Below are 19,056 nucleotides of genomic sequence, written 5' to 3'. Positions count from 1 at the left end.
ATGATAGTCCTTCACCATCTGAAAGCAGCCATGTCAGCACTTACTTTCTCCCCAGATTAAACAACTCCAGTATTTTTTTTTAACTGTTGTTTTTAAAACCTCCCACCAGCCCAGTTGTTGAATAAAAATTGGTCTGTCAACAGTCCATAAACTATCTTATTTAGAGTTTTATTTTCAACACATAGCCCAGTGGCTATCTGGGTCTTAATACACAATTGACTCATACTAAGTTTATGGTCAACTAAAATCCTGTCCAGCTAGATTTTCCCAACCCAGGATGCATTCAACTTAATTATTTGAATCTAGTGCAAGTCTTGATGTCTATCCTTGCTAAATTTCACCTCATAACAATTTTGATCGCACTCTGTCAAGATCATTTTGGACCCTGATTCTTGGTTCTATCCAAATTCGACAAGCCACTCAATAAATCATCCAAATCAATGATAAAAACTTGGATATGAAAAAGCCCTAGAAAGTAATTAATACTAGGCCTGCAAGAATACTCTTTGGGTTAGGAATGTTAATCATCTGTAAATCTACTATTTACTAATCCATCTCAGCAATGAGGGTAATGGAAAACTAAGGCAAATGCTTTAACAAAATCAAGATGTTATGTAATAAGCATTGCATAAATGCAGTGTCCTCAAATTCCTTTCAAAAGTGCAGTTTTTATGAGTTCAGCAAGGTTGTTCTTAAGTGAACTCACGGAAAATGTTCACAAACCACAGTGGGGTTACAGTGGATAGTGCCTACATGTACTTTTCTTCTACAAAATTACACTGTAAGAGTTAACCTATTTTCCTATTTTATGATTAAATATTTACAATTTAACACTTAAAACAGCAGATTTGTGGCCATTTGTGCATGTATTTTACTCATCCTAATGGGCTAAAGATCACCTTTTTCAAAAGTATAGTCATCCTGAGTGAAATAAGCTATGTCTTCTCTGCTTAGGCATCCATGCTTAAGCAAATGTGCCTTATTTGAAAACTGATCCAAAGTTACTTACAAATTATTTAGATAGCTCTGACTCTTCAAATAGGACCATGGGTTATAATTCTACTGGGTCTTGAGATCTGAACAATCCAATGTAACTATATGAAACATATGCTGGGCTTCAGCCTGTTTCTTTAATATATTTATCTGGACATTTCCATTTTAAAGACCACTCTCTGTGCTCATGAAAAGGGAAGCAAAACCAGAAGTGTTGCTCCAGGGTAGAGTGTAGCATTCCAGATGTGGACTCCGAAGTCCCAGTAATGGATTCTAATCCCGGCTCTATTGTTCACTAGCTATGTGATCTGCAACAGGTGATATAACCTCTCTGTGCCTCGGTCTCACTCATAAATGTGAATAATGACAAAACTTACCTCACAGAGTTACAGGAATTAAATAAGTTAACATGTGTAAATGGTTTGTAACAGTGTCTGCCATACAGTAAGCACTGAATACTTTAGATGTTTGTTATAATTATCATTCCTGATCGTCTACTAATATCACCTCTTCTCATACATCCTTTCCCTGAACTTGCTCTGAAAACAACAATACAGTACAATGGTTACTTAAGAGCTGGGTTTTGAAGTCAGAATATCCTGGACTGGAGTTCTGACCCCACACTTTATCAGCAATATTATCTTCAGAAGTCACTTAACCCCTCTCAGCCTAAACTTCCTCTTCTATAAAATGAGGATAAAAACAGGATCTACTTCATGGGGTTGTTGCAGGAACTAAATAAAAGTGAATGCCATACCCTTCACGTAGTACTTGGCATGTAATATATGTATTAGGTTAATCTTTGTCAAAATCCCTCCATGTCCTTTAGTATTTTGGTAGGTACAATCTGGACCATACGAGTCTCTTTTCTGATAGTCATATAGATTCTTCATGCTTCTGACAAATATCTTTGGTTATTCACCTCTCTCCAACTTTGGTAGATGTTCTGTGTTTTATAGACATACTTCTCTCAACATTCTTCCCCATGTCCTTTCTCTTTGGATTGTTTGTGGTTATTGTGTCAAAATTTAAGAATTTCCTGTTCTTTGATCTTACGGTTGCCAGGGGATAAGGATGGGGAGAAAGGACAGTTAGGGAGTTTGGGACAGGCATGTACACACTGCTATATTTAAAATGAATAATCAACAAGCACCTGTTGTATAGCACACGGAACTCTGCTCAATGTTATCTGGCAGACTGGATAAGAGGAGAGTTTGGGGAAGAATGGATACATGTATATGTATGGCTGAGTACCTTTGCTGTTCACCTGAAACTGTCACAACACTGTTAACTGGCTATACCCCAATACAAAATAAAAAGTTTTTTTAAAAAAGTCCTGTTCTTTGTGAATCTTTTAGTATTTAGGGGTATGTTAGTATTTTGGCCTATAACCATGAGACCGTGCCCATATTTTTTTTCCTGAAATATCTGCTTTCTAAAATACAGGATTCACAATGTTATTTTTCCTCATGAGATGTTGTTATAATCTTTAAAATAAAGAGATAATTTTTCTATCAATAGTTTATCTCTTCTACTTCCCCAATCACTGGTAAAAAGTAAATTCAGAATAATGATTCCCACCACTGTTTTCTTTACTGCCTATGAGGCTAAGTGATTAATAAATCAAAATTTTATTAGATACTCTTTTAGCAGAATTAAACTTTTGACAAATATCTAGATGGTTAAAGAACACATTACTACCATGATTTGTTTCTCAGTAAATTTTAAAGTCTGTTCTAGAAACCATCATCTACAGTCCCTGTCATGCTGAGATTCCTTAATATTTCTCTGTCAGAATATCACTTGTGTTTCCTTTTTTCTTTTATAGCTCTCTACCAGGTTCTTCCCCAACAAAGTGGTTTCTACTTTATGTGTATATTCACACGCATGCCATGTGTACACACGCACACACACATATCCTCCTCATTAACCCCTCTAAGCATTCCCTATTGGATGTTTCTTTTCATCAAAGTACACCTTCCAACAACCAGAGTTCTTACATGAGTACCATCCTACCACTTCTTTTTTTTTTTCTACCACTTCTTGATAACAGATATTCTCTTGTTAAAATACTGAGTTTTCTTTTCTCTATATACTGCAGTGATATACAAAATCATTTATATACCAGGTACTATTCCTAAATAGTTCTGTCCCCAAATGCTTTCTTTCTGCCATATGTTTTCTTCCTAGCTTATCTATTTCTATAACCTTATATAAGCTCCTTTCTCTTCTTCACTTCAAATTTAATGAGCCTCTAGCCACAAGGTAATAAACATTACTTTGCTAGAAGCCCAATACTATGGCATTCAATAGTACAGTTCAGGAAACCAAATCCTGCTCTGATACCCTCCAACTGTTCACTGCCATATCTACTCCTGTCTTCCAAAGTTAAGAGCATCAAATGGAAATATAAAAAGATATGAGCTGTGTCTGCATCTCCAACTCCAAAACCCTATATTTCTTCTAAACATGTCCACTACTGTGCACAAGAAAAGTTATTTTGACTAGATTATTAACTTCAAGATAACAAGGAGCACACATCTTTTGCACACTATCATCCAGTGCCTAGAACATATTAGACCAGAGGTTGCACACTTTGACCCATGGGCCAAGTCTTGTCCATAGCCTGTTTTTGAATGGCTCCCAGCTACGAACGATTTTTACACTTTTAAAGGGTTGTTTAAAAACAAGTTAAAAAATCACATGGACGAACGTGTGACAGGGACCATATGTACCCCACAAAGCTTAAATTTTACCATCTGGCCCTTTTTAGAAAATGTCTGCTGACTACTGTACCAGACCCTCAAATATTTGTTAAAAGAGGAGGCAGGGGGAGGGGAGCAAGACCTCAGAATGAAGAAGAAACAGATTCCCAACAAATATACTTTGAGATGATTGCAGATGGTAAATACTCTCATGATACACACTGTGCAGATCTTTAAATCATTCCTTGACTTCTATTTTCACTGAGTTTCAAGAGAAACTAAAGGTTTTTTTATTAGTGTATTTAAGAGATAATTTTTTTGCAAGGTACCTATTCTTGAATCACAGGTGCTCCTAAGAGAACTAAATTTAAACCTTGGTAGTCCACTTGTCCAACAAGTCAACAAAAGTGTTAGTCATCAGCAAGGTGTAAGGTGTCAGTTCACAGGTATGTACCCTCATACACACATCCGTTCCTTCCATGAAGCACCAAGTACCTAAGCACTGACACCCCACAACATTTACTCATCTGTTCCCATGTGTCTGTACACCTGTTACTTCAAAATTTAATAACTGAGAATGTTCCACAAACCCTGTAATAAAGCTCTGAATACTGAAAAATGTTTAAGCAAAACATGAATGTTCCATTCTCAAATAATATCCAAGAGCAGTACTAGACCTGTTCATAGTTATGTCTATTAGAAGCACTTGCAAATGTGTACCTGAAAATGTTGCTCCATCACTTGGATTTTTCCCTGGTCTGGGCACTTTTTTAGAGCTCGGTCTGCATAATGCAATAGGATTTCTACCATCTGTAAGGAAAACGGTAATTAAAATATGTCTCTAAAGCTTTTTAATACTTAATATATGTCATCTTAATATATATATGATCTTAAATAATACAGAATCAGGCTTGGCTATTTTATGAAAAAAATACAATTTAAAATTTTAGTGGCTTTATTTCCCCATTTTTTAACCCCAGCCTAATTTCTTTCAGGCTCAGGGTTAGTAACAATTTGCTAATCTTTCCTAATAAATACCTCCAGGTTCCAGATGCCATTAGTGTGAAATAAAAATGAAATAAAATGTTGATGTTTACCTCTTCAGTTATCCTCTGCATAGATCTTTCCCTAAAGAACACATACAGGCAATTCTTTCTACCAGAAACTAAGAGAATCATTTACAAGTCTTGGGAATGACCAGTTTCTATATATGTTTTCTAAATGTTTATACTAATTTGGAATCTAATTTTTACCAATGCATTTGCACAATAAAAAGGGGGACAAATGACAACAGTATATGAATTCAGGCAAGCCTAGACTAGGAAAACAAAGCTAGTATTAAATATTAACATTAGCCATATTAATGCTAATTAACAGCTTAAAGCTCAATATTCAAAAAACTAAGATCATGGCATCCGGTCCCATCACTTCATGGGAAACAGACATGGAAACAGTGGCAGACTTTATTTTGGGGGGCTCCAAAATCACTGCAGATGGTGATTGCAGCCATGAAATTAAAATACAATTACTCCTTGGAAGAAAAGTTATGACCAACCTAGACAGCATATTCAGAAGCAGAGACATTACTTTGCCAACAAAGGTCTGTCTAGTCAAGACTATGGTTTTTCCAGTAGTCATGTATGGATGTGAGAGTCAGACTATAAAGAAAGAAGAGCACCGAAGAATTGATGCTTTTGAACTGTGGTGTTGGAGAAGACTCTTGAGAGTCCCTTGGACTGCAAGGAGATCCAACCAGTCCATCCTGAAGGAGATCAGCCCTGGGTGTTCATTGGAAGGACTGATAGTGAAGCTGAAACTCCAATACTTTGGCCACCTGATGCGAAGAGCTGACTCATTTGAAAAGACCCTGATGCTGGGAAAGATTGAGGGCAGGAGGAGAAGGGGACAAGAGAGGATGAGATGGTTGGATGGCATCACCGACTCAATGGACATGACTTTGGGTAAACTCTGGGAGTTGGTGATGGACAGAGCGTGCTGTGGTTCATGGGGTTACAAAGAGTTGGACATGACTGAGAGACTGAACTGAACAATAATAATAATAAACATCAGCCATCTTTGCTACCTCAGGCAATACCAATACTTGCACATATAGTATTTCTAATTATTACTTATCAGTTTATAATAAATGTCAGCATCCTATGGGCTACAATTAAGTTCAGAAACAATCCAGATCCCTGGGTTTTCTTCCTCCTCCTGTCTACTATCTTCTGGCTATTTCACTATTTATAATCTTCATTAAAGAGTGAGCAAGGGAAAAAAGAAAAGGCGATAAGAAGGAATTTACAAAAGCATTCACAGTAACACCAAGGAATTATCATCTGATTTGCTTTTTTATACACTCTCTCCTTGACTGTAGTCATTTACCTAATCACGCCCAAGATGTACCCCAGTAAAAACCCTATTAAAATACTCACCCGATCTGCAACAATAGCCTTTCGCTTACTGGCATCCCCTGATAATCCTGCAGAGAAGCAAAACTCAGCATAAATCCGAAGTTAATCCACCTCTTCAGGAGTGAAACTGCTCTGGTCTTCTATTGATAACCTATGCTAACAATAGATACAACAAATCTAGGTAGCAAAATGTTGGGTAATATGCCATATAACAGGAACACCTCCCATCGACTGGACCAGACAGCATGTCAGTGTACTTTCTTTTGTTCTAACAGTTTAATTTTCCTTATGAAATGAATTTTAAAAGTGACATTTGAAATTCTATATCCTGTATTTGTCATTAACCTTTTTTCCTGAAAATCTGTAAGGTCTGATAACATCTTGCTTATAAAGCACTTGAACACTAAGTAAAAAGTGTTCTGTGAATGATTAATATTATTCATTTTCTCCGCTCCAGAAAAGCAGTGTTCTGTTGACTTACCTACTACTGCTTTTGCTTTTCCTTCATGGAAAGACCATGCCAGAGCCAAAGCTTCTGTAAGACAGTCTTGTTTCAAGAGGTGATCCACTCTCTAAAATGAATAAATGAGAGAAACCACACCCCTTTGTCTGACCAATCACCAATAAAAATTCCTATTCTACCTAGTGTCTTTACAGAAGTTGTTGCTTATTAACTAAAATTATAATAACCATGTGACTATCTTATTTCCAAGGAAAACAATTTCATAAAGCACTGGATAGTACAGTGACTATATAAGCTGGTATAAGGAGCTACAGCCTAAACCTGAAAAGAGGAAACAGCTAGAATGTTGCTAGAGCAGAAACAGCTAGTTGCCACAATATCCATTCAATCCCTCCTCCTTCATAACAAATTCCAAGTTTGTTTGAGATAGCAATAAACCTTTAGACAGCTAAAGGACATTTTTAAGACTCTCCTGTGGTCACTTGGGGCCATGTGACTAACTTCTGGCCAATGATAAGAGGAAGTGTTAGTTGGAAATTTCTGGGTTGTGACCTTAAAAGGTCAGAGCCAGCCTTCCCTTCTGTTTCCGCCTTCCTGGAATGTGGACTTAACAGCTGGAGCTCCAGCAGTTATACTGGAACATAAAATGACCTTGAGACTAGAATCCATACACAAGAATGGTGAAATATTTTTTAAAATAGGGTAGTATGACAAAGACCATGGAGCTGCCATATTAGCCACAGACTGTGTACCTCCAAGACTGCTGTTACATGAGAGAAAGATCTTTTATACCACTGGTATTTTGAATTTTCTATATACATAGCCAAACCTTATCATGAGTTAGTTTTATCAAATCAAGTATATGATAGAATGGCTTTGATATACGCTTCTGAAATTAAAAAGCACAAATCCAAATAATCTTTTTCTAAAAAGTCAAAACAAAGAATGCTAAGATGTGTGCAATTCAATAGTGCTAATATATAAAATTACTCTGAACTCACCTCCCTCCAGCTCCTCAGCATCATCACATAAACAGACTAGAAAATGAGAAGGAAATTAGACTTATCATCTCCAAGAGACTTATTTGAGAGACACATTTGTCTCAGTTCTACATCTCATTTCACATCTCTTTAAGTGAAAATATTTCATATTACACTTAAAAGCAAAGGGTTGTTCAAGAGCCCACATTAAAAAGTAAAACAGGGACTTCCCTGGCAGTCCAGTGGTTAACACTCCATGCTTCTACTGCAGGCAGGTTTGCTCCCTAGTTGGGGAATTAAGAACCTACATGCCATGTGGCGTGGACAATAAAAAAAAAGAGTACATCAAACATTTAAAAGTGAGTAAGTCTATAGTCCAAGGAGTTCATTCCATGGACAAAGAAGGAAAATCCAATCTCCCAAGCTAAGTTTTTCCATGCTAAGTTTAAAAAAACAAGGAACAAATTGATAGACAAAAAGCTTTAAAAAACAAAAACAAATTGATAAACAAAAAGTTCAAAAAAAAGGGGACAAATTGATATACAAAAAGTTCCTATTCTAAGTCAAATATCTCAGTGCATTTGATTAATAATATATCCTAAGCTGATCTAGGGCTTCCCAGGTGGTATAGTGATAAAGAATCCGCCTGCCAAATGCAGGAGACACGGGTTCAGTTCCTGGGTTGAGAAGATCCCCTAGAGGAGGGAATGGCAACCCCACTCCAGTATTCTTGCCTGGGAAATCCCATGGACATAGGAGCCTGGTGGGCTACAGTCTATGGGGTCGCAAAGAGTTGGACACAATTGAGCGAGTGAGCACAAGCTGATCTAAGCTAAAGCACATCTTAATTACATGACAAATATACGATAAAGTTATCTTTCTGGTCATGAAAACATAAATGCGAAGGAAGATTGAGAAAGTATACCTCTGAATAAAGAAAATAAGCATGCTATTATTAACCAGAACCTAAACAAAGGTAAAAATATAGTATGTCTAAAAGTAGAGGAAATTAATTAGTTGTACAGTACAGAGAACTATATTCAATATCTTCTAATAACCTATAATAAAATTAAGGGGCAATCTTTTAAAAAATTAATTAGTTAAACATCCTGATCATCTAACCCTTCAAAGTTTTCAATTACTGTTGATCAGTATTCACTTTGTAATGTACTGCTCTCTTTACCAGCAACCTCCTTCAGCCCCAACTCTCCTGACACAAACGCCAAGTCACAAAGTGGAAGAACTTACTTTTGTTCCCAAATAAAAGATCTGACCACCATAGCTACTTATGGATTGATAGCAAGCCTTCTCTCCAACCAAAGCCTGGAAAAAAAAATTTTAAGATAAAAAACTATATGCATTAGAAATCTCAAATTTTCAAGAATGTGGATTACAGAGACAATATAGTTTCATCCTGTGAGTGAGTGGGGAAAAAATGTTGGCCCAGTGCCACTCTGGCTGTGGAAGTGGCAGAAAAGACAAAGTGCAAAAAGCAGCTCTCTGCTCGTATATGGTCTTTTTATCTTTCAGAGTAATGCAAAAAAGGGAGGAACATATCAACTTCTAAATCTGAAGAAAAACTGTTGCAACCTGCCCCCTACTGGGTGACAGGTAATCACTGCTTCTGGCAAAGAACAGGGCTAATTGAAATGATACCTCCAAGTTCTTTGAAATAAATATCAACAAAAACCACAAAAGCAAACAGGAAGATAAAGCAGCACAGTATATGAAAGTCAGCACAACCCAGCAAATAGAAACAAGACTTCCTGCCTGATAAATCTGGGTTGCAAATTTAGGCTCTGTCACCTACTAGGTGACAGAGTTTAAACAAGTTTCAAAGTTCTGACACTATGTTTTTCCATCTTTGCATCTTTGAAAACCATGCAGTTTCTGAGAGGCTTAAATACAGCAGCATTTATAAATCTTTCAAAATATATGTGGTCAAGAACTGATAACTAGTCATTTTTCTTATGAAATTATAAAAATATATACAAAGGTAGACAGAGTAAAATAATGAACCCAATGTATCCAGTAACTAGCTTCATTAATTATAAGCTCAATCTTGTTTCATCTGTAATTCCCACTGACTCCTCTATAACACAGTAATAATTCTGAAATGAATCTCAGATTTTGGACACCTCATTTACAAAAATTCAGTATATGCATAATAAATCCTTTTTAACATAACCACAAAATTTCCTTGACAGATTTTTAAAAATTAACAATCATTCCTCAATATCAAATATCTGATCAGTGTTTGGATTTCAAATTGCCTCATAAATGTCAAACGTTACTGAGATTTTTATTCTTTGTTTCTACATTTCATTTGTTTAAGTCAAGACTCAAATAAGGGCCACACACTGAAGCAGGCTGATACATCTCTTAAGAGTCAGTGTGCCTCTCTCTCTCACAGTCCTTTGCTTTCCATGAAGTTTATCTGTTGAAGACACTGGAACACTTATTCACTGGAGTTTCCTACTATCTGAATTTTGCTAATGGTATCCCAGTGGAATCTTAACATGTTCCTCTGCTTCTGTATTTCCTCTGGAAGATCAGAATCAGGGTTTTGCACTTTTTCTTCAGTCTGGGTTTCTGGCAGTACCACTTTAAATTTAAGTACAATGTTGGTGGTAGGATTTTTGTAGATGTTCTTTTTAATCAAGCCAAAGAAGCTCCCTTCTATTCCTAGTTTGCTAAGAATTTTATCAGAAACGGATACTGAATTTTGTTAAATGCTTTTTATACATCTTTTGAGATGGTATTATAACCTTTCTTTTACAATAAACTAATATAGTGAATAACATTGACTTTTGAATGTTAAACCAGCCGGGTGTGACTTGGATAAATACCACTTGATAATGATTCTGCTTTTCATACATTGCTGATTTCTATTTACTACTATTTTACAGATTTTTGCTTCTATGCTCATGAGGTCATTGGTCTGTATTATATTTTATTGCAATGTCTTCAGTTTTATTATCAGAGGTAAGCTGATATCATAAAAAGAATTTGTGCTCCCTTTTCCTCTATTTTTAAAAAGATTTTTATGTAAAATTGGTATTTTTTCCTTAATTATAATAGACTTTACTAGTGAAGCTATCTATGCTTGGATTTTCTTTGTAGGAAATCAAACTAACATATAACCCCTTAGATTTTCATTTCTTCTTGGTCAGCTTTAGTAATCTGTACCTTTCAAAGAATTTTTCCACTTCATCTAAAATTGTTTTTTAGGCATAAAGTTATTTATATTATCTTTTTAATATTTTCAGACTACACAGTGATTGTATCTCTCTCATTCCTGATATTAGTAACTGCACCTTTTTTCTGAATTACTCTCACTAGTGTTTTATCAATTTTATTTATCTTTTAAAAAAACAAGCTTTATTTTCTTTGATTTTCTCTACTGTTTGTCAATTTCCTACTTAACTGATTTGTGTTCACTTTTGTTATTTCTTCCTTTAATATACTTCCAATTTATTTGCTCTTCTGTTTCTTTAAGATAAAAACTTAAAGAAACTTAAATAAAAATCTCAAACTTGAGATTTTTTTAAGGTATTTAAAGCTATAGTGAAAGTAAAAGTCGCTCAGTCATGTCCAACTCTTGGTGACCCCATGGACTATACAGTCCATGGACTTCTCCAGGTCAGAACACTGGAGTGGGTAGCCATTCCCTTCTCCAGGGGATGTTCCCAACCCAGGTCTCCCTATTGCAGGCAGATTCTTTACCAGCTGAGCCAGCAGGGAAGCCCAAGAATACTGGAATGGGTAGCCTATTCCTTCTCCAGGGGATCTTCCTGACCCAGGAATCAAACTGCGTTCTCCTACATTGCAGGTGGATTCTTGACCCCAGATTTTTGTTAAAGTTAATTTACAATGTTGTGTTAGTTCAAGTGTACAGCAAAGTGATTCAGTTATTTTACATATATATATTCTTTTTCAGATTCTTTTCCCTTATAGATTATTATAAAATATTGAATACAGTTCCCTGTGCTATACAGTTGGTCCTTGTTGGTTATCTCTTTTAGATATAGTAGTGTGCATATATTAATCCCGAATCCCTAATTATCCCTCCCCACTCTCTCCTTTGGTAACCATGTTTGTTTTTTCTATGTCTGTGAGCCTGTTTCTGTTTTTGTAAATAAGTTTATTTGCATCTTTTTTTAAAATTCCACATGAGTGATATCATATGATATTTGTCTTTCTCTGGTTTACTTTAGTATGATAATCTCTAGGTACATTTATATTGCTGTATCTGGCATTCTTATAGCTGAGTAATATTCCACTGTGTGTCTGTGTGTGTGTATATATATACACCACATCTTCTTTATCCATTCATCTATCGATGAACATTTAGATTGCTTCCATGTACACACAACACATCATGGCTATCGTAAATAGTGCTATGAACATTAGACTGCATGTATCTTTTTGAATGATATTTTTTTCTGGATATATGTCCAGCAGTGGGATTGATGGATCATATGGTAACTCTATTTTTACTATTTTAAGGAATCTCCATACTGTTCTCCATAGTGACTGGACCAATGTACATTTCTACCAACAGTGCAGGAGGGTTCCTTTTTCTCTAACGCTCTCCAGCATTGATTATTTGTCAATGCTTTGATGCTAGCCATTCTGACTGGTGTGAGGTGATACCTCGTGTTGTTTCGATTTGTATTTCTCTAATAATGAGCAATCTTTCTTGTACCTATGGGCCAACTGTATGTCTTCTTTGGAGAAAGGTCTTTTTAGATCTTCTGCTTTGTTTTGTGTGAAAATGCTGAGCTGTACGAGCTGTCTGAGACCACAGATTTTTATATGCTGCATTTTCACTTTCATTTAGTTCAAAATATATTATAACTTCCTTTGAGATTTCTTCCTTGACTTATGGGTTATTAATAAAGGTGTTACTTAATTTCCAAATATTTTTCTCCAGATTTACCCAGATGATTCAACAATTTACTGTTGTTTGCTTTATGGCCTGGCATATAATTTACTGGATGCTCCATTTGCACTTGAGAAAGTTTGTAATTTGCTTTTGCTGGGTGGAATACTCTATAAATATCAGTTACATCAAGTTGGTCAATAATTGGTTTTCTGTCTGCTTATTCTATTAATTACTAATAAAGGAGTTTTGAATTTTCCAAACTCTAATTGTGGACTTGTCTGTTTCTCTTTTTAAATTTGTTATCATCTCATATATTTTGAAGGTCTGTTATTGGGTGCTTAAGCCTTTAAGATTATTATGTCTTCTTGATGAATTAATCTTTTTATCAATTTGAAATTTCTCTTTATCTCTGGCAATATTCCCTACTCAGAAATCTACTTAATCTGATATTAAAATAGCCATTTTAATTATTAGTATTTGCACAATATGTCTTTTTCTTCCCTCTTACTTTTAACTTATCTATGACTTTGTATTTAATGAGAGCTTTTTGTAGACAGCATAGAGTTGGTCCTGCTTTTTTTAAATCCAGTATGACAATCCCTGCCTTTCAACTGAAATGTTTAGACATCTTCCATTTCCTATAATTATTGATATAGTTGGATTTAGATTATCTTATTGTTTTCCACCTGTACCATCTCTTTTTTATGCTTCATTGAATTTAATATTTTTTAACATCCATTTTTTTTTTGCTACTATTGACTTATAAAGGGATACTTTTTCAGTGACTACTCTAGTGTTTATAATATGCAACTTTAATCTCAGTCTACATTTATATAATATACAATTTGATGTATAATGTTAAGAACTTAACAGTAATATACTTCCTTCTCCCCACTCCCTGCTATGTACTATTTCTGTCATCCTATTACTTCTACGTATCATTAAGTATGTACCACAAAATATCATTACTTTTGTTTTAAATAGTCAACTTTTGTTCAATGACAATATTAAGATATAACTTACATACCATAAAATTCACTCATTAAGTATACAATAACATTTTGGTAAATGTACAGTTGTTCAACCATTGCCAAAATCCAACTTCAGAATATTTCCATCACTCCACAAAGATAACTTTTACCCATTCCAGTCAGTTCTCATTCCCACTTTTAAGTCCCAGTTCTATTAATCTACATCTGCCTCTATAAATTTACCTTTTCTGGACATTTCATATGAATAGAATCAAACAATACACGGTCTTTCCATATGGCTTCTTTCACTTAACACAGTATTTCTGAGGTTCATCCATGTTGAAGCATGTGTCAACAGTTCATTTTTTACATTGAGGAATAGCATTCTACTACATGGACATACCACATTTTGCTTATCCATTTATCAGTTGGTGGACATTTTTTCTGTTTTGACATTTTGGCTATTATAAATACTACTGCTATGAACATGTGTGTACAAGTGTTTTTGTGGAGATATGGCTTCATTCCTCTTGAGTAGCTATCTAGGAATAGAACTGCTCTATCACATGGAATCTTCAATATTTTGAGTAACTGCCAAAATGTTTTCTACAGTGGCTGCACTATGTCCAACAAGCAAAATATGAATGTTCCAATATTTCTGCATTGTAGTCAACAGTTGTTATTGTCTCTTTTTGATTACAGCTATTGCGGGAGGCATGAAGTGGTATTTCATTGTGATTTTGATTTGCATTTTCATAATGATTAATGGTGTTGAATATCCTGTCATCTGCTTTTTGGCCATTTGCTATATCTGTCTGGAGACTACTGCAGATTATGGCAGATGAGAAATCTGCTCTTGCATTTATTGCTGACCCTCTGCATTTAATGTGTCTTTCTCCTCTGCCTGCTCTAATATTTCCTCTTTCCACTTCATTTGAATCAATCTGTTCATTTTACTTGTGTTTGGGTTCACTGAGCTTCTTGAAATTCTGCGTTTATTGTTTTGGAAAGTTTCTGACCATTATTTCTTCTAATTTTTTCTCTCCTCTCCTTCAGAGATTTCTACCACACATTAGGCTACTTCACGCTACCTCACTGGTCACTAACATTTTTTTTCGTTTTGGATAGATTCTATCGTTCTGTTTTCAAGTTCACTAGTCTCTTGAAAATTACCGTTTTTGTTTTTTTGGTTTTTTTCCTTTATTTTTTTTTCCCAGACAGGAGAGCAAATCCAGTTCCTACTATTCCATCATGGCTGAAAGCACAAGTTCAAAGTCTATCAATGTTTTTAATAATCACTCCTCAGACTGCCACCACTGCCACTGCTGCCACAGTTGCTAGGAGTCTGGGAGAGCTGATTTGGGGGCTTCCCTGTTAAGATGGAAAAGAATCTGCTTTCAACGTGGGAGACCCAGGTTTGATTCCTGGGTCAGGAAGATCCCCTGGGGAAGGATATGGCTACCCACTCCAGTATTCTTGCCAGGGAAATTCCACAGACAGAGGAACCTGGTGGGCTACAGTCCATGAGGTCACAAAGAGTCAGACATGACCAAGTGACTGACACTTTTACACTTCCAGACAAAAGAAAATATCTAAGTGTGGGACAATAATTATTCTTAACCTAGTGAATTCTATTGAATTACCATTTCTTCTGGATTTGCCTAGTTTCTAAATTCTAAAAATACTGGAAGACTCTTTCACACATATTTATGCTCTGAAGTTTTAATATCTCAGGGAGATTTGAGCAAGATACTATGCTGTTCAGTTCAGTCTGACTCTTTGTGACCCCATGAACTGCAGCACGCCAGGCCTCCCTGTCCATCACCAACTCCCAGAGTTCACCCAAACTGATGTCCATCGAGTCGGTGATGCTATCCAGACATCTCATCCTCTGTCGTCCCCTTCTTCTCCTGCCCCCAATCCCTCCCAGCATCAGGGTCTCTTCCAATGAGTCAACTTTTCGCATGAGGTGGCCAAAGTACTGGAGCTTCAGCTTTAGCATCATTCCTTCCAAAGAAATCCCAGGGCTGATCTCCTTCAGAATGGACTGGTTGGATCTCCTTGCAGTCTAAGGGACTCTCAAGAGTCTTCTCCAACACCACAGTACAAAAGCATCAATTCTTCGGCGCTCAGCTTTCTTCACAGTCCAACTCTCACATCCATACATGACTACTGGAAAAAACATAGCCTTGACTAGACAACCTTTGTGGCAAAGTAATGTCTCTGCTTTTAAGTATGCTATCTAGGTTGGTCATAACTTTCCTTCCAAGGAGTAAGCGTCTTTTAATTTCATGGCTGCAGTCACCATCTGCAGCGATTTTGGAGCCCCCCCCCAAATAAAGTCTGACACTGTTTGCACTGTTTCCCCATCTATTTCCCATGAAGTGATGGGACCAGATGCCATGATCTTCATTTTCTGAATGTTGAGCTTTAAGTCAACTTTTTCGCTCTCCTCTTTCCCTTTCATCAAGAGGCTTTTGAGTTCCTCTTCACTTTCTGCCATAAGGGTGGTATCATCTGCATATCTGAGGTTATTGATATTTCTCCTGGCAATCTTGATTCCAGCTGGTGTTTCTTCTAGTCCAGCGTTTCTCATGATGTACTCTGCATACAAGTTAAAATAAGCAGGGTGACAATATACAGCCCTGATGTACTCCTTTTCCTATTTGGAACCAGTCTGTTGTTCCATGTCCAGTTCTAACTGTTGCTTCCTGACCTGCATACAGGTTTCTCAAGAGGCAGGTCAGGTGGTCTGGTATTCCCATCTCTTTCAGAATTTTCCACAGTTTATTGTGATCCACACAGTCAAAGGCTTTGGCATAGTCAATAAAGCAGAAATAGATGTTTTTCTGGAACTCTCTTGCTTTTTCCATGATCCAGCAGATGTTGGCAATTTGATCTCTGGTTCCTCTGCCTTTTCTAAAACCAGCTTGAACATCAGGAAGTTCATGGTTCACATATTGCTGAAGCCTGGCTTGGAGAATTTTGAGCATTACTTTACTAACATGTAAGATGAGTGCAGTTGTGCAGTAGTTTGAGCATTCTTTGGCACTGCCTTTCTTTATGATTGGAATGAAAACTGACTGAGTTTTCCAAATTTCCTGGCATACTGAGTGCAGCACTTTCGCAGCATGATCTTTTAGGATTTGAAATAGCTCAACTGGAATTCCATCACCTCCACTAGCTTTGTTCATAGTGATGCTTTAGACACTCATAAATAAGACCTTCATTACTTTTTCCAGGAAATTATACAGAGAAGCTCCACAAGAGTCTAAATTTCCTGCTTAAAGATTACTGACTTAGCAAACATGAGATCACAATTTCAAGTAATTTAACTGTAAACTACCTATGTAAATGGGCTTCCCTGGTGGCACTAGTGGTTAAGAGTGAAGTGAAAGTTGTTCCATCCTGTCCAACTCTTTGTGACCCCATGGACTATACAGTCCATGAAATTCTCTTGGCCAGAATACTAGAGTGGGTAGCCTTTTCCTTCCTCAGGGGATCTTCCCAACCCAGGAATCGAACCCAGGTCTTCTGCATTGCAGATGGATTCTTTATCAGCTGAGCCCCAGGGGAAGCCCAAGAATACTGGAGTGGGTAATCTATCCCATCTCCAGGGGATCTTCCCCATCCAGGAATCGAACTGGACCCCCCTGCCAATGCAGGAGACATAAGAGATGTGGGTTGGGAAGATCCCCTGTAGGAGGGCATGGCAACCCACTTCAGTATTCTTGCCTGGACAATCCCAGTGATAGAAGAGCCTGGCGGGCTACAATCCATAGGGTCGCAAAAACTTGGCACACACACCTGTGTAAATTGCTAAATGCCACTGTCATTGCTTAAAATATAGTAAAATTAATATTGGAGAAGGAAATGGCAACCCACTCCAGTGTTCCTGCCTGGAGAATCCCAGGGATGGAGGAGCCTGATGGGCTGCCATCTATGGGGTCGCACAGAGTCGGACACGACTGAAGCGACTTAGCAGCAGCAGCAACAGCAATACTAAAATAACTTTTAGGTCTTCCTTCTCTGCAGACTCCTACATTTCATCTATCTCCCATTCCTAAAGAATTTTTCTCTCAAAGCTCTCTTTTCCTTTCAATGACCACAGTCTTCATACCTGTTCAAGTCTTTAGCAATTATCCATATACTTCCAAAGCCTCACAAGCTACCTGTCTCTGTAGTCTTTAATTCCTTAAATCTATCAGGCTTGTTGTCACCACATAAAACTTTCTAAAATATCTTACTTTTACAATTTCTTTCTTATGAACTTTAAATTTCCCTTCATTATTTTTAGTATAAAAGTTAAAATTCTTTGGTATTAGTCACATTTCTGAATAGCAGATAACAGGAATTATTGTTTTAATTCACATTCTTGAATACTTACAAATAAATTCACATCCACTTCAACCTAGTTAGTGGTTTTCAAAGAAACATCAAGACATAAAAATTCCTCAGAATTCTTAAAACAACAAAATATCAAGTTTATCAAAACAATGCTAAAATAACAGATTATCCTTACCAGTGCCTGGCTCACGTTTCCTCCAGTGGCTAGTGATTTGAAATGGCTGCTATTATAGACCAACTGAACTTCTGAGATCTCCACTGTTTCCAGCTCCTCCTGAGTTTGCCGATCAATCACATGCAACTTCTCTACACTGTCCAAGAGCACAATTGTGCGTGAGTTTATCCACTGTAATTCAAGCACACAGAAACACAAAAGTGAGGCCCATCCCACATCATCATCCAGGACAAGAAGAAAGCTTGGCCACTCAGTGAAATGACACTGAGGACCTTAACCATTTAATCAATCAGGTGATGACAACCTAATCACAGCAAGAACTGCTCAGTACCAGCCCAAAGAACAGCAGGTGCACAGCACAGTATTGAGCTCTGATGGTATTAAAGTGATTCATAATGTAAAAGAAGGCTAACTAAGAGCCCTAATAGATATTATGTGATAAACTGTTTTTTATCAATTTTTTTAAAGATAGTACATTGACACAATAACTTAAAAGTGACTAACTCTGCATTTCTGCTATTTTTGACATTAATCAAACAAAATGGTGATGAAACCTCGTAAACCTAGCTGGTCAAAGAATGATCATTAGCATTTAAATATTACATATTTTAAAATGGAAACTATTTTAAAAATATTTATTTCCTTCACCTACAAATTATGGCAGAGTTCTTTGCTCTATTTCTCTATATAGTCTGAATATTTGTTAATGAGTACCATTAGAATTTTAAAAGTAATAATAATGTTAAAATCTGCTAAAGGATGTCATTTTAATTAAAGTTCTTGGGTTATACATAAAATTTATTTTCAAAATATTTTTTTGAAAATTCTCAATTCCTCAAGAAATAAATGAAGTCTTAAAATCTGTATAATTAGAATTCTAAATTAGCCAGAACAAAGTATTTCCCCTGCACTTTCTCTGATACTAGTTTTGGTTTATTTATATGATCTCTTCCCATGCTCAGAAATTATTTGCATAATCAAATAACAATCAAAAACAATCATGTTGAAAATGGATCAATTTTTCTATTTTAACTATGCTACGTGTGTATATACTTTATCATTGTAGTGGTTGCTGTAAGGGAAAGGTTTGGTTTTTAAAAAAAACATTGTTTCTCAGAAA

General features: G+C 36.3%; 1 protein-coding gene across 3 annotated transcripts in view; it reads right to left on the bottom strand.

The window, feature by feature from the left end:
* Positions 1 to 19,056, bottom strand: part of VPS8 (VPS8 subunit of CORVET complex) — a 300,505-nt gene that overhangs the window by 230,734 nt on the left and 50,715 nt on the right. For all 3 annotated transcript variants that reach the window (XM_040252398.1, XM_040252383.1, XM_040252391.1), the window contains 6 exons: positions 17,937 to 18,107; positions 8,804 to 8,878; positions 7,577 to 7,612; positions 6,594 to 6,684; positions 6,134 to 6,180; positions 4,419 to 4,508 (listed from right to left, as the gene is read on the bottom strand). In XM_040252398.1, coding sequence (XP_040108332.1) covers positions 4,419 to 4,508; positions 6,134 to 6,180; positions 6,594 to 6,684; positions 7,577 to 7,612; positions 8,804 to 8,878; positions 17,937 to 18,107 — 510 coding nt within the window. The remainder of the gene's footprint in view (positions 1 to 4,418; positions 4,509 to 6,133; positions 6,181 to 6,593; positions 6,685 to 7,576; positions 7,613 to 8,803; positions 8,879 to 17,936; positions 18,108 to 19,056) is intronic.

Source organism: Oryx dammah, unplaced genomic scaffold, assembly GCF_014754425.2.
Source record: "Oryx dammah isolate SB20612 unplaced genomic scaffold, SCBI_Odam_1.1 HiC_scaffold_2, whole genome shotgun sequence".
In the NCBI taxonomy this organism is placed as follows: Eukaryota; Metazoa; Chordata; class Mammalia; order Artiodactyla; family Bovidae; genus Oryx; species Oryx dammah.
This window is presented reverse-complemented; position numbering and strand designations above follow the sequence as displayed.